Below are 15,851 nucleotides of genomic sequence, written 5' to 3'. Positions count from 1 at the left end.
GAGTACCAAGTAAGTCGGTGCCTAAAACACCATATGAGTTGTGGACAAGAAGAGTACCCTCACTAAACCACTTACATGTGTGGGGGAGTCCTGCTGAGGCTAAAGTATTTAACCCAAACATTGGGAAGCTAGATTCCAAAACAGTAAGTTGTCATTTCATTGGCTACCCAGAAAAGTCAAAAGGTTTTCGTTTCTACTGTCCAAACAGACATACAAAGTTTATGGAAACAAGACACGCTGTCTTCCTAGAGGATAAAATGATGAGGGGGAGAATGGTAGCTCGAGAAATTGACCTTGAAGAGAAGCGGATGTATGCGCCCACTCCGATGATTCATGAGTCATTTTTCTCACTACCTACTATTGTTGCACCGACTGTGCAAGATACTATGGTGCCAGCACCTGTTGTTATTCCACCTGTGACAACAATGAATGACGATGAGGAACCTGTTCTTCAGGATCCTATAGAACCTCTTGCCGCACTTGAGGGGGAGTAACAACATCCTCAAACAGAACATGTGCCAAATATGGGGCCTCTAGAAGGTCTCAAAGAGTTAGAAAATCAGTTATTCCTGCTGACTATGAAGTATACAACACTAAGGAATTTCAAATGGAGGATGATCCCACCTCATTTGAAGAAGCCATGAGAAGTGATCATTCATCAAAGTGGCTTGAGGCCATAGAAGATGAAATGAAATCTATGAATGCCAATAAAGTTTGAGACTTCGAAATAATTCTTAAAGGAGCCAAAATAGTAGGCTATAAATGGGTCTACAAAACAAAACTTGACTCTCAAGGGAATATAGAGAGATATAAAGCGTGACTTGTGGCAAAATTCTTTACGCAAAGAGAAGAGATTGATTACAATGAGACCTTTTCTCTAGTCTCGTGTAAGGATTCCTTTAGAATCATAATGGCATTAGTGGCACATTATGATTTAGAATTACATCAGATGGATGTAAAGACGACATTTCTCAATGGGGACTTGGAGGAAAATGTTTACATGGCACAACCGAAAGGTTTCGTCATGGAAGGAAAAGAACAAATGGGATGCCGCCTAAAGAAATCCATTTATGGATTAAAACAAGCTTCAAGACAGTGGTACTTGAAGTTTGATCAGACAATAAGGAATTTTGGATTTAAAGAGAATATATAGGACAATTGTGTCTATGCAAAGTTTAAGAATGAGAAGTTTATCTTCCTTGTCCTATATGTGGATGATATCTTACTTGCTAGTAGTGATGTCAGTCTACTACTGGAGACAAAGAAGTTTTTGTCCTCAAAATTTGATATGAAAGATCTTGGTGAAGCTTCGTTCGTTCTAGGGATCAAGATTCACCGAGATAGAAGTAAAGGGGTATTAGGACTGTCACAAAAGGCATACATAGAAAAGATCTTAAAGAAATTCAATATGCACAAATGTAGTTCCTCACCTGCTCCTATAGTCAAGGGCGACGGATATGGGAATTTTCAATGCCCCAGGAATCAGTATGAGATCGATCAAATGAAAATGGTTCCATATGCTTCAGCTATCGGAAGCTTGCAATATGCTCAAGTATGTACGCGCCCTGACTTGGTATTTGTTACCGGATTACTTGGCAGATCCAGGGCAATCCTAGAATAGAACATTGGAAATTAGTAAAGAAAGTCTTGCATTATTTGTAAGGAACGAAAAGCCTCATGATGACATATAGAAGATCAGATTCACTCTATATAGTGGGATATTCAGATTCTGATTATGCGGGGGATGATAGAAAATCCACGTCTAGATATGTATTCACTCTCGCAGGGGAGCTATTTCATGAAAAAGCTCAAAGCAAACCATCACTACATCATCCATAATGTATGTCGAGTTTGTAGCGTGTTATGAGGCAACAGGACAGGTGAACTGGCTAAAGAAGTTTATACTCGATTTGAAGGTGGTTGACGACATCTATAGACCACTTAAGTTATACTGTGATAATAATCTAGCAGTATAGTATGCTCACAATAATAAGTCAAGTGGTGCTACCAAACATATTGACATAAAGTATTATGTTGTAAAAGATAAAGTCCGGGATCATGTCATAAGTCTTGAGCATATAAGTACCAAAAAGATGCTCGTGGATCCGCTTACAAAAGGCTTACCACCCAACGTGTTCAGAGAACATGTAGCCGACATGGGTTTAAGGGAAAGCCTATAATTCCTAGAGAAAAGAAGGCCCAAAGTTAAGTATCTATTTCAGAATAGAGTGGTGTGTTGTAGTTGTTAAATCTATCGGCAATTGACCATGACGATGAAACATGCTGTATACGCTAATCTGTAATGGAATGAACAAAAGTAAATGATATGACTTTAAAAGATGGTAGGAGATCAAGGGTGAGATTGTTAGATTGATCTCTAATCCCAAACTGGACCCAACAGCCCAGTTGGGCCTTTGATCCGCGCCCTGATCGGGGGCGCCCAGTCCACTAGGGCTGAAGGGCCCCTGTCACACTGCGTAATATATAGAGGTGGGAGCTAGCGGCTCTGAGTACAAGGTTCGCCTGAGCCGAGCTCCCCACCGAAACCTAAACCCTAATCTCGATCAGAGAGGGGTGCAGCTAGTGACGGGAAGCCACCAGCCGCGCCGCCCCGCTCCACCGATGTCGACGACTTCATCGACCTCTTCCCCGAACGTCGCTGCCCGTGCGTAGACTTCACCGACGAACGAGATGGCGACTTCTAGACCATCTCCCTCTGTGGTGTCAGGTTCGACACGTTCTTCTTCTATTCCTCTCTGTCCCTCTACTCTCGATATCGTATTCACAGTAAAGAGAACCCGTTAGACCTAACCCTAGATGATCTTTTTTATTTCAACAGGCCGGTGATGCACCGCTCGACCTTGACGCCATGACGCTAAAACTTACCACAGCCCGCCCAACCCAGCCAATCCCGTGCGGGCACCTGAACAGATCGAAGTCCTAAGTACCGAGACCCAGACCGCAATCGCTTCAAGACTTCAAGTCAACCGATGAAGTGCAGTGGCAACGGAAAAGCTCCATCCATGACCGGGGTCTGGGCGTAAAGCTACGTACGGCGGCACGCACTGAAGCACGTAGGGAAGCATTTGGCTGCGCCACCAACCCCCCTCACCATTCCACATGCTCATTCGCTCGCCGCCGTAAAGCAGGCCGGAACTGGCGCGTATGGGCAGCTAGTTCCTATACTGCGTGTGGCCGAGGAATGCCGCACTTTGTCCTCGCCCGCTTGCCCCACGGCTCCATCTGGCTCGTCGTCGCCTTCGGGCTGTTGCTCCTCGTCTCGCTGCTCGTCCTCCACCGCCACCCTAGGAGGCCCCATGTGGCAGCCGCTGCCGGCGCGCGCAGCGGAGAAGGGAGCCGTCGTCGTGCTCATCGCCGGCAACGCGGACGGAGGCGTTGAGAGAGGAGTCATTCTTCTCGGTGGCCTTGGCGATCCACTCACCCCCGGGTGGGCCGCCACTAGTGGTGTGGAGCGTTTGGGGTTTGACGACAAGGCAGTCAAGCGGCGGTTTCTGACTATCCCCTCCATGCCGGTGTTGGCCAAGACGACAGCAACGATCATTCAAAGCCTGGGCGGTCCAGCCATGCTGGCTAAATGGAAGAACGGCCTCGGGGTGGATGTCGGTGGCGTTGGACCTGGCCCCACGCTAGTCAACTTCACCTATCAGGTATACCTTGCTATCTTATTTCTATATGATTATTAAGTGACAACAACACAACATCTATACGGACAAACTGGATGGACGACGACGACGACGATGACAATAAAGTTTTAACAAGTTAGCTGGGGTAGGCTAGAGTTGAAATCCAGCAGAAGCAATCAAGGTTCAGGCACGTGAATAACTGTTTTTAAGTACTACTATCTAAGGATAAGTCTTTAGGTATATTCTATCATTTCAAATCTCCTTTTATTGCCTCTACCCAAGTCAACTTCGATCTTCCTCTGCCTCTCTTCATGTTACTATCCTGGCTTAGGATTCCACTATGCATCGGTGCCTCTAGAGGTCTCCGTTGGACATGTCTAAATCATCTTAACCGGTGTTGGACAAGCTTTTCTTCAATTGGTGCTACCTCTAATCTATCACGTATATTATCGTTCTGAACTCAACCCCTTCTTGTATGACCGCAAATCCAACGCAACATACACATTTCCGCGACACTTATCTATTAAATATGTCGCCTTTTTGTAGGCCAATATTCTGCGCCATACAACATAGCAGGTCTAATCGCCGTCCTATAAAACTTGCCTTTTAGCTTCTGTGGTACCCTTTTGTCACGTAGGACACCAGATGCTTTGATTCTATGGCTAACATCTTCATGAATATCCCCGTTTCTCTGTAGCATTGATCCTAAATATCGAAAGGCATCCTTCCTAGGCACTACTTGATCTTCCAAACTAATATCTTCCTCCTCCCGAGTAGTAGTGCCGAAGTCACATCTCATATACTTAGTTTTAGTTCTACCGAGTCTAAAACCTTTGGACTCCAAAGTCTCCCGCCATAACTTTATTTTATGATTCACTCCTGTCCGGCTTTCATCAACTAGCACTACATCATCCGCGAAAAGCATACAACAAGGGATGCCATATCAACTAACACTACAAACTGGATGGACAGCTAGATCCAAAAGCCTATGTGGATTTGCTTTGCTGTTGTAACTGACACCCTTTCCCTAGACCCTACACAGAGCGGGAGCTCTCTGCACTGGGTACGCTCTTTTGTGAAGTCATATGGCATACTATTTGTGGTGTCTCCCCATTTGTGAACGGGATGTAGGCAGTGAATTGACGCTAGCTTTATATGGTATTGCTTGCTTCTTCTGTTATATCTTGCTGGATTGTCTGTCTATATTTGTGTGCTTCCATCTATAGAATGTCCACGGATGCCTGTTGCTTAAAGTGAAATTCATTAACTGATTTCCTTATCAACTTAAAACATTTCATTTGTATATGGAACTTAAAAGGGTGTTTGGTCTGAGGATTATTAGCTCGTGGGGATGAGGTGGCGATGGATCAACCAATTCCATTCCACGAACTAAACAAAAAAGGTGTGAAGTGCGTAGTGAGTGGTGAGCTTGGTTTGATATAATTAGCAAATTATTAGGATACCATAACAATTAAACTATTTACAGTCGAGGCAGTAATGAAAGGCCAATAAAGGCCCTGTTCGCTTTGCTGAAAAGCCATGGCTGAAAGTACTGTTCGCTGATTTGTTGTGAGAGAAAAACTCTGTTTGTTCGCTAAAATAGTACGGCTCATAAGCCATAAAGGAATGCTGGTGCTTGCTTGTTGTCATGGCAGTGGTGGACCTTGAAGACGAATGGAGTGTGAGTGCGTGTTGGATTTTTTTTTGTGTGTTTTGGGGAGGGGGCATGTTTGATCTAGGAAATGGGTTGGTTATAGAGTTATCAGATCCTAATCTCTGAATTAATCTTCTTGTTTAGTTTGTAAAATGTATGAATTATTGAATCAGCATGCTGATCTACATGATTACAATGCTAGTAGCATATGAGGAATAGTGCATGCTATTAAATGAGTCGGATTTACCAATACTGGACCAACCGCTTACTATTATGAAGCCCTTTCCTTAACCAAATTTAGAGCTATGAATGAACAAGCGTTTAAATGACATAGGTTTGCAAGTAGTTGTTTTTTATATCTTTGTTATGTTGTTATATACATTTATGCATTTGTGTTGTGCTTACTCTGTACTATGCCTTGACCACCATGTGCTTAACCAGGTGACCTTTTAAATGCATTACTCTCCATAACCATAAGTCCATGTCTTATACGGTTTTTGCTCTTGTGAAGTATAATTTGTTCATCCCAACCGTATTTTAGAAATTAGAATTCAAGTTTTCATCATGATTACTTATGGTATGGCATGTGCATGAATATGTGCTTTAGACTTTCATATTGCTGCAAGTTCTGTGTAAATACTTCTGTACCTGTACTTTCTAGATGGATACACCATGATTGCTATTATCTCTTTGTTTAAGGAGGACAGGAAGTTTCGTAAGATACGAGACATTTTTGGTATCATAAAAGGGCACGAAGAACCTGATCGTTACGTGATGCTCGGTAACCACAGAGGTGCATGGACCTATGGAGCAGTTGATCCTAACAGTGGTTCAGCTGCACTTCTAGACATTGCCCGGCGTCTTGGAATGATGCTGTAATCAGGATGGATACTACAGAGGTCCATCATTCTTTGTAGTTGGGACGCTGAAGAATTTGGGATGGTAAGTAGACATGGAAGAAAGATGATAAGATGCTACTGTATAAACATGAGGTATAACTGCAAACGGACCAAGAGATGCTCATAACATTTTTGTCATTTTATTGTTTAAATCACAAATAACACAACTACCAAAAAAAATTGGGATAGGTCGACTTTTGACTCATGACAATACACAGGTGATGCTGAATAGCAGTGTCGCAGTTTAATTGTCCTTGCAATTCAATATATCAGCATAAGGTGTTTTTTGGATAATTTTCTGCATTCAGTTCCTCTATACTATGAAATGCCCTTTTTTGCTGTTAGATCAGGTCAAGTTTGTATGTGCTGTCAAATTGTCAGCACATTTACTTCTTGTTACTTTTATTTTGTCTATAATTTGAAGGCTCTTTCCCCCCCCAGATTGGATCAACTGAATGGGTTGAAGAGAACCTCGAAGATCTGCATTCCAAAGCTGTAGCTTACTTCAATGTTGATTGTGCTGTGCAAGGTGTGGGATTTTTTGCTGGCTCTACTCCCCAGTTGGATAAACTCTTGGTTGATGTTACAAGACAGATAAAAGCATTTTTTAATTGCGCTGTTGTATTTTTCTGGTTTTTATCTAGAAGCTAGCTAAGTATTGAAACCATGTTGAAGCATAATTATTTGGGCTTATTACCAGACAAATTTAACATCATCAAACCTCTTGCTTAATGTTAATACCATTGTCTGCTGTAGTGCTGTATGGCTAAGCCAGACTACCAGAATGAATACATGGCATGGATTCTAATTGAAACTTTTGTTTCCCAGGTGAAGGATCCTGATGTCACGGGAAAGATGGTTCATGATACATGGAATGAAATGAGTGGTGGCATCAAAGTAAGAATTAAGAAGTTTGAAAATTTGTTCTGCATATGTAGAGATTGTTCACACTATTATGTAGCATTTTCACGTAGTTCTAGTTATGAAATGGTTATTCAGTTACACCACAGCTGAGCCACATCGAGCATAGTTTGTTAATTACAGTTTTTGTACTGCTTTGTCCAACCTTGTGTATTGTGATGGTAGTAGAACAGGAATGTACTGTCTTATGTGAGGTGCCTCATGTAAATCCCACTTGGAGGAGGGCATATGCTCCCATCATTCCTTTTGATCTTGCCATGTCCCGCCCCCACCCCACCACCACCACCAAAGAAGAAGAAAGAACATACTTGGTTCCTGCATGTGACTACCCTATTCCCTTGCTTTATGACGGTTTTGTCCTTAATTCATGACCTGCTTTAGACTAAATAGGGCAAAACAATTTGGTTCTGCACGCTCTCTAAATCTGACTTGGCCTATAACTCCCTTTTACTTTCTCCTAGGTTTCTCGCCACTTCCTTACTGCTTGGCTTAATGTCTTCACAGAAAGAGCTAGATCATTTTGAATGACTGATTATTTCTTGCATTATATTTGTTTGTCCTATTTCTAAAGAATGTCAAATCTGCAGATAGAAAGGCTTGCCAGAACTGATTCCGATTTTGCTCCATTTCTACATCATGCTGGAATTCCCTCTGTAGACTTGTACTATGGAGAAGGCATGTCAAAACAGAATAGGTTCTTTCCTTAAGAGAATAATGTATTCTAATGTCTATTTATTCTGCTGGAGCTTCACTTGAGGATCATTACAACCTAACCATTTTGAAGTCTTGTCTGAGTTGTAAGTGCAATTTTGAGGCTATGTGCGCCTATAGTTATTTCTTAATATTTTTCATCGAATCACCTCGAAGTTAACACCTACAATCTCTCCTACTCTATTTTGTTCTATAATGCATCACAAATTCTTCTAACATGGTTTGTGATCATCATTACTAACCAATGCAGTGCTAATGCAGAATTTCCTGGTTACCATACTGCTCTTGACACTTATAATTGGATGGAAAAGCATGGCGATCCATTGTTTCTTCATCATTTGGCTAGTAAGTAAAAACATAGTTTGCGAAGTAACTTGTTTTGAAAAGCAGAAGGTTGCAGCGCTTGTGATATTGATCAAAATTATGATTAACTGACTGCACTGATACGAAAGGGTCAACAAGAAGAATGAATTGTTGCCTTTAAAGCTAGCTACTACATACTCAACAATTTTCGAAATTTTGGTGCGTCAATATAATATATTTCTAGCATTTCTTGTGGTAATCCTAGGAGTGCTTATGTAGTTTTCCTGCTTCATCAGTCACAGAAATTTGGGGACTATTAGCTCTTCGATTGGCCAATGATCCCGTGTTACCTTTTGATTATCAAGCTTACAGTTCACAGTTACAGGTACGTTGACTTTCATATGCACACTTGATTTCTACATTGCAAAGGTGTATGGATTGGAGAATACCACCTAACACGAGTGATGTGAGTGCCATTGGTTGAATCTGTAACTTCACAGTGATTGTTTTTTTTAGCATGGAGATATCCATTCAGTAAATCTCTACAGGAACTCACACATATTGCATAACCACCACCAATTTGCTTTCAGTCATTATTATAGTGTATCTTACAATATATATTCAATATATGATTGAAACTTATAATGTCACAGGAGCATATAAAAGCATTTTCTGCCCTGACGAGTAATAGCCAAGCAGTAAATTTGATGGATGGATTCATCAATGATCTTTCTGCAGCAGCTATGGATGTTTTGAAGGAGATGAAGGTATCGATTTATACTGTGCTTCTGTTTTCATGTATTTGGGTAGTGTCGTTCAATATTTTCACAATCTGATCATCAATGGAATAGTTTCTTTTCCAATTTGGAGCTGGTGTTTGAAACTGGCTGATGATGTGCTCCTTTGTTGGTTCGCATTCATCAAAATCCAGAAGCTACAACAGCTGGATTTATACGATGAGCACGCTAGGATGAGGAGGTGATTGTTGAACGATCGCCTCCTACTTGCCGAAAGAAGCTTCCTGCAACCTGAAGGGCTCCAAGGAAGAGGGTGGTTTAAGCATCTGGTGAGAAACGCATTTCAGCGCACTTGTACATTATTTTTCTTTCGAAACTAAAACTTGCGTTTCTTTCCCTAGTTGTACTCGCCTCCGGAGGATTACCGAAGCAAGTTTTCGTTCTTCCCTGGGATCGCGGATGCCATCTCACGGTCGGCCAATCTGAGTGACAAGGAACGGGAGGGAGCAATGCAGCATGAAGTGTGGAAAGTCTGCCGGGCAATTCAAAGGGCCGCAAGCATTCTTGGAGGTGAATTCAGTGAGCAAAAACCGACGAATTTTAGTTCTTTGGTGATTCCATGAGATATGTCTGTGTAAATAAATGATAAATAATAGGCGTTTAGTATCTGCACGAAATGGAAGTGTGATGAGAATGTGCTGCTTTTGGGCGTACCCAGTAACGAGATCCTCTAACATACTCTGCTTTAGGTCAGTGGGACATGAACGTTTGTGTGTCGTAGTCGGACATCCCACGGTAAGAAGCAGCCAACGCCAAAACAGAGAGCACCCGTCGGCCCTGGTGCAGCGACGCGGCGCAGACCAATGGAAGCGAGGGGGGAACAGCGGGAAGACTAGGAAAAGGGCGCGAGAAAATAGAACCGCCGTGTAGCTGACGGAAACAGGCGCGTTAGGCGGCGAAGGAATAGGAATGTATTGCCGGAGCGGACGAGAGCACACTAGTTGCTCAGCTCGTTGGCCTCACCCGCATGAATGGCTCGCTACGACTGTGTTTGGTCGTTGCATCACTGGATATCCATGTCTTCTAATCTTGTCATTAGTAAATTATTTAAGGATTATTAGTATGTTATATTGTTACTTAATAATTAGGATGGTATGATTAGTTTTGATAAGTGCTAATATGTTGATTAGTGCATGTTTCATGTGCTAATTAGGATATTAGTGGCACTAATTAACATATTTTATTTTAAATTAGTGATTATCATGACAAAAATAGTATTAGTGCAAATTATTAGTGTCTAATTAATTGTTATTATTTTTAAATAATAGATATAATTAGTTAACTATTCTCATCCCATCCACTTTCATCTATCTAACCAAATAGAAAAATGGTCCATCTCATCTATCTAACCAAACGTGCATCATGGATATATTTATCCTAATATCCATGGATCGTCATGTCCCGTGCAACTTCGTCCTCGAACCAAAAGTACCTACATGATTGATCTAACTTCCATCAGGTTGGGGAACGCTCTCATTTTTCTTTTCATGCAAGGTTCAACAGGTTGGGGAAGCAGCAAGTAATGATGATGCGCATGCACAAGTAGCAGAAGATATGACTGTACTTCAAAGTCAGGGAGAAAGAATCTGGAGAATATAAGACCCTGGGTGGATTCAGTCAACTTTTGATGGTAATGTTGTTTATATATTATTAAGTATAAGCAACTATTAGTGGAAATTTTACAAAAACAAATATTAGGTATTATTTTGCTTTGCAGAGACCAATTACAGATGACATTCTTGATGCTGAACTATTTTAGAGGTTGATGTTCTGGTGAGGTACGTTTGTTTTTGGGCAATCCTAGACACGGCGAAGGACTGTATGCAATTCTGTGTTCAAGGTTCAGCATGGAGAATTCTGATTTTGTTTAACCTCAGACATGGAGAGATGAAAATCACGCAGAATACTCTAGTTCTATTTAAGTTTCTTTTGCTATTTTACATATGAGCATTCTGGTAGCATGCCACTTATCCACATATGCTGGCAATATGCAGTAGCTGAAGTGCAAAAGGATAGCACTTCTGAATTTTCACATGAAATTGATTTTGTTTTACCACATTCAAGTCTCAATCTCTTTTGCCATATTAAATTAACATCAGTAAATAGAGCCAATTACAATCTTGACATTTTCGAATTCACACAACAAATTAACAATACATTGTCTACATCCACTATCTCAATTCAGTAACAACCTTATCACCAAAAAAAAAATCAGTAACGACCTTCAGTTACTATGAAACAAACATTCAGTCCACAAAACCACGATCTCAATTCAGTAACAACCTTCAGTTACTCTGAAACAAACATTCAGTCCAAAAGACCTTGTGCCGTGGTGCGGACTTGCCAGAAACATTGGACGGCAGCTTTGTCAGAACAAAGTGAAGACGCTGGTGTTCACGCAAGTGCTGTTGAAAGCCGCCGGCGGTGGTGCAGACGTCGACTTCCATGTCAGCAGCAGCATGGTTCCTGCTAGGGGGGAAGAACGCGAGGAAGGAGGGAATCAAGGAAGCGACGACGTGCGAATTGCGATGGTGGAGGAGGCTAGCTCGGGAACCTGCTCCACCCCTTCTGCGCCCCATGCCGACGGAACTCGTTCTACCTGCGAGCAGCTTTCGCCACCGAGCCGCAGCCGCCGCCCGCCGGGGACCTGCGAGGAAACAACAAGGCAGCGTTGGGGCAGCAGCAATTCTCCATTTCTCCTTTCTTGCTTTCCATGCATGGTAGATGGAGAGCCGTTGTCACTTCCCATATTTCTTCTCTTTCCCGGCATGGAATTTAGCCGTTGAAGACTTCCATATACGCTCACCCCATGCTATACATAAAACGCAACATCTTTCACAGCTCCCAGTGTATCTTTGCAAGATCCTCAAAATCTCCCACCAAATCTTCTCTCCCTCTCTCTGCAAAATCTTGCAAAAATCTTCTCTCCCTCTCTTCGCAAAATCTTGCGCTAGATCATGTCGACGAGCGCAAACACAGAAGCCGCCGAAAGCAGCAGCCCGGGCAAGCGGTGCGCCGCGTGTAAGAACCAGCGCAGGAAGTGCGCCCAGGACTGCGTCCTCGCTCCTTACTTCCCGGCAACGGATCCCCAGAGATACGCCTGCGTGCAGAGGGTCTTCGGCGCCAGCAATGTCGCAAGAATGCTCCAGGTAGATAAATGGATCATCATGCACCATCACTTCATCTTACGTACTTACACCGTAATGCATGCCATGCGTAGACTTTTTTTTCTTCCTTTTTTTAATTCCTTGCCACTGGCTAACCAGGATACTTTAGCGTCCAGCATTAGCACGTAGTAAGTACATATTTAAGCATAATAACACAATTGTTCTTCTTTTTGCTGAACACATTGTGAACCATCTTCCACTGGCATCGAGCATGGTGACGTCGTAAAGATATAAAGCTAGTAGTACATGGAAGTAAATTGCTGTGCTATTTCTTTTCTGTCGTACGTGTGTAGAACCTCCCTGTCCACGAACGAGCCAGAGCAGCGGACACGATGGCGATGGAGGCGCGCCGGCGGGTGCAAGACCCGGTGTACGGCTGCGCCGGGATCGTGGGCCGCCTCCAGGGAGAGATCAGAGCGGCGCAGTGCGAGCTGGCCAGGACGCAGGCCCAGATCGCTGTGCACGCCGCGGCAGCCGCAGCTCGCGCACACCCGGCGCCGGTGGTGGACGCGCAGGCGGCACAGCACGCGTCGGCGGCCCCTCTGCAGCAGCAAGACGACGACGATGATGCGCGGGAGCTGTTCCAAGGATTGGATGCGCTGCTCGTCGATGATTATCGCTGGGATGCTTTAACTCGTTTGCTCTGATGGTGACACGAGTCCGTCTTTTGGCTAATTTATCCACTGAAATAATCCGATAACCACTTGATTTTACCCTCATACACGAAATAGCAAGAAAGAAGTTATTATTACTGGTGTCTTGTCTTGGCGGCACTGTGTGCCGTTGTGTATTGGATGCACTTTAATTATCTCTACATGATTTACCAGTGGGTGAATTACTATCTTCGGTAATGGAATGGCTTTTAGCACGTCAAAGCAAATTTAAGTCCCCATTTTTCTCTTTATAAAATGCCTTCTAATTTGTCCTATGTTTAAGCACACGAGAAGACCTACTAAGTGAATTCACCCATTCTAGTAGCAAGAGTCTTATCAAATGGGACCTTAGCTATATCGGCACGGCTAACGCCCAGACGTCCGCCCCAGGCCTGCGTCTGAACGTAGCTTTGACGTCTGCAACCGCTTCACATCGGACGCCCACCGTGCTCGTATCAGATCCCACGCCAGCGAATCGCGTCCAGCCGCCCACGATCGATCTCGTGCTAGTGATCGTGTCAGACCATCCGTGACTCGATCCCCATCTTAGTTGCACCCCCTTGCGTCAAGCCCACCGCGCTCCTTCCGTTGCCACGCCGCGCGTTGCGCTCCCCCCCCTCGCCGCGGCGCCAACCCCGCCACGGCCCCATCCTCGGCCATGCTCTATCTCGGCCGCGCCCCTTCCCCTCTCCTAACGTCTCATCTCCTCTGCAACATCCGTCCGACTGTTAGAACATATGCAGTACACTATTGAAACATACCTGTGTAGTCATTGCAACATCTAGATGAAACATATGAAACATGCGTCTGAAACAACTAAAATATTTAGAACATACATTTGCAACATACATCTAAAATAGATAAAACATGTGGAACATACATTTGAAACATATATGTGTAGCCATTGCAACATATGCAACATCAGATCCTTTTGCAACTGAAAGGATCAAGATGCCCAAGAGGGGGTGAATTGGGTTAATTCTAAATTTCTTTCAATAATTAAGCCCTACACTTAGTCCATTTTACCCCCTTGTGCCTAAAAATATTTCTATTGTTCTATCGCACAAAGGGTTTTGCACCCTAGATTGCAATTCTACTCTAGCATGACAATTCTAAGAATATAAAGACATAAATTAAATTGCTCAAATGTAAATGCTCAAAGTAAAGAGAGGGAAAGGAACACGTTGATGTTTTTCCGAGGTATCGAAGAGTCGCCACTCCCCACTAGTCCACGTTGGAGCACCCGCGCAAGGGTGTAGCTCTCCCTTGATCCGCGCAAGGATCAAGTGCTCTCTACGGGCTGATTCTTTGACACTCCGTCGCGGTGAATCGTCCACAACCGCACACACCATGACTTGGGTCATCCACAAGCTCCGCCGGATGATCACCAAGTTTTCAATCACCATCAAGCAGTTTAGGTGATGGCGATCACCAAGAGTAACAAGCACAAACTCTCACTTAACCAAGACAAGCCTAATGAGAAAGGTGGATGCACACTTGCTACTCTATGTACTAATGAGGTCCTTAATCTTGGATTAACAAATCTCAATCACCCCACCAGGCTCTTGCTCTCCCTTGCACTCCAAAGGTGTTTCTTAGCTGAACAAATGGACAAGAGACCTAAGTTGGACGAGTGGGGAAAGTATTTATACTCCCTACTTCAAAACATACCCGTTGGGGTCCAACTCAGCACATTTTGGGGTGACCAGACGCTCAGGTCAAAGTGACCAGACATGTCCGGTCAGTTGCCAACGGCTACATGACGCTAGCACAGTCATCAGAGATCGGACTCTGACCAACGTCCGATCACCACTCATCTGACATGTCTGGTCAGCAATTTCTTTCTCTAGATACTTACTATTGTTGATCGGACGAGGCCTCTAGTGTGTCAGGTCACAGCATCCGGTCCTTCGTGAGTGTTGCTCGCTCTACAGTTGCGCACACTTGCGCGTCCAATCCTGACTAGGAGCTAGCGTCTGGTCGATGAGCAAGCCCTAGCTACGCGAGCTAACGCTGACCAGACACGGCACCTGTGCGTCCGGTTCAGCGTCCGGTCATCATCCAAGTCTCCATTAACCTCAAATTCTACCAACTTTGTGAATGACATCGACTTCAACTGATCTATGGGCTATCCTTGAGCTATCTAGTGCTAAGTTTGACAAGTGTGTACCACACCTAAACCATTAGACTCACCTAGGTCAAGTTACTAGTTCATACCCCCCTTAATAGTATGGCCAAAGAAAAAACAAAGTCCTAAACTACTCTAAGTGTCTCTCTAAAGTCAAACGACACTTAGAACTAGTCCGTCCTTAACCTTGTCCATCCTTTGAAAACCGAAACAATTTCCATCGACAGGGGCATGAAAACCATAATTGCCCAATCAATCACCATTACCATGACTTAACTCAAGTTGCCTCTACAAAACACATATTAGTCGCAGTAATCTTGTGTCGTCATTAATCACCGAAACCAAACTAGAGGCCTAGATGCTTTCAATCTCTCCATTTTTGGTGATTGACGACAACACAACCTCTTGTATATACAAAAGATGAGTGAGGTTTTCAATATGCTTGGCTCATATAAGTAATTGACAATAAGAACAAAGGAGGGTTAGGCATTCTTATATGATCCAAGCTAACACAATGTACTCACAAGGTATGAAATAAGCATAAGTACACAAAGTAAAACTCATTTGTATCGGAGTGAAATGTGAAAGCAAAGCAAATGAGCATAATCAAGTGACATGACATATGTATCAAGGTAGAGAGCACACGTCACATAAGTCTCACAATCACACATATTTTACATATAACATAATGCATGAGAGTAAACGTGAATGCATGAAGTATTACACACAAAAGAACAAGTCCATCTCACGCACTCCCTAATGGGTACAGGGGGTCCCGATCTTCCATCAGGTAGAGGTAACTATCATTGTGGCGGAGAATGACACACCGATCCGGCTTCAGATCGAAAGATCGAACCCTACAATCTTAGCACCACAACTTCTCTGGTTATCAACCAAGACATGGATCCAATTAACCTCACCAAGAAGGCTAATCCATGCCTATGCAACGAAGAACACAAGCAAGAACAAGAAAG

General features: G+C 43.4%; 1 protein-coding gene and 1 pseudogene across 1 annotated transcript; both read left to right on the top strand.

Annotated features, from left to right (window-relative positions):
- The first annotated feature begins 3,317 nt into the window (after window positions 1-3,317).
- Window positions 3,318-9,492, top strand: LOC136536068 (probable glutamate carboxypeptidase VP8; annotated as a pseudogene).
- Window positions 9,493-11,886: 2,394 nt separating this feature from the next.
- LOC136536067 (LOB domain-containing protein 24-like) lies at window positions 11,887-12,743 on the top strand. The gene is made up of 2 exons (XM_066528481.1): window positions 11,887-12,078; window positions 12,390-12,743. The coding sequence occupies exons 1-2, from the start codon at window positions 11,887-11,889 to the stop codon at window positions 12,741-12,743; spliced, it is 546 nt and encodes a 181-aa protein (XP_066384578.1).
- Window positions 12,744-15,851: the final 3,108 nt, after the last annotated feature.

This window comes from Miscanthus floridulus, chromosome 2 (genome assembly GCF_019320115.1).
Source record: "Miscanthus floridulus cultivar M001 chromosome 2, ASM1932011v1, whole genome shotgun sequence".
Classification (NCBI taxonomy): domain Eukaryota; kingdom Viridiplantae; phylum Streptophyta; class Magnoliopsida; order Poales; family Poaceae; genus Miscanthus; species Miscanthus floridulus.
The sequence above is the reverse complement of the archived record's forward strand: the minus strand, read 5'-3'. Positions and strand labels throughout refer to the sequence as shown.

What these genes read in the sequence shown, in the direction of transcription:
- LOC136536067 (XM_066528481.1), top strand. Translation starts at nt 11,887, where the DNA reads ATGTCGACGAGCGCAAACACAGAAGCCGCCGAAAGCAGCAGCCCGGGC. An exon ending in ATGTCGCAAGAATGCTCCAG is followed by an intron (nt 12,079 to 12,389) that starts GTAGATAAATGG and finishes GTACGTGTGTAG; the next exon opens with AACCTCCCTGTCCACGAACG.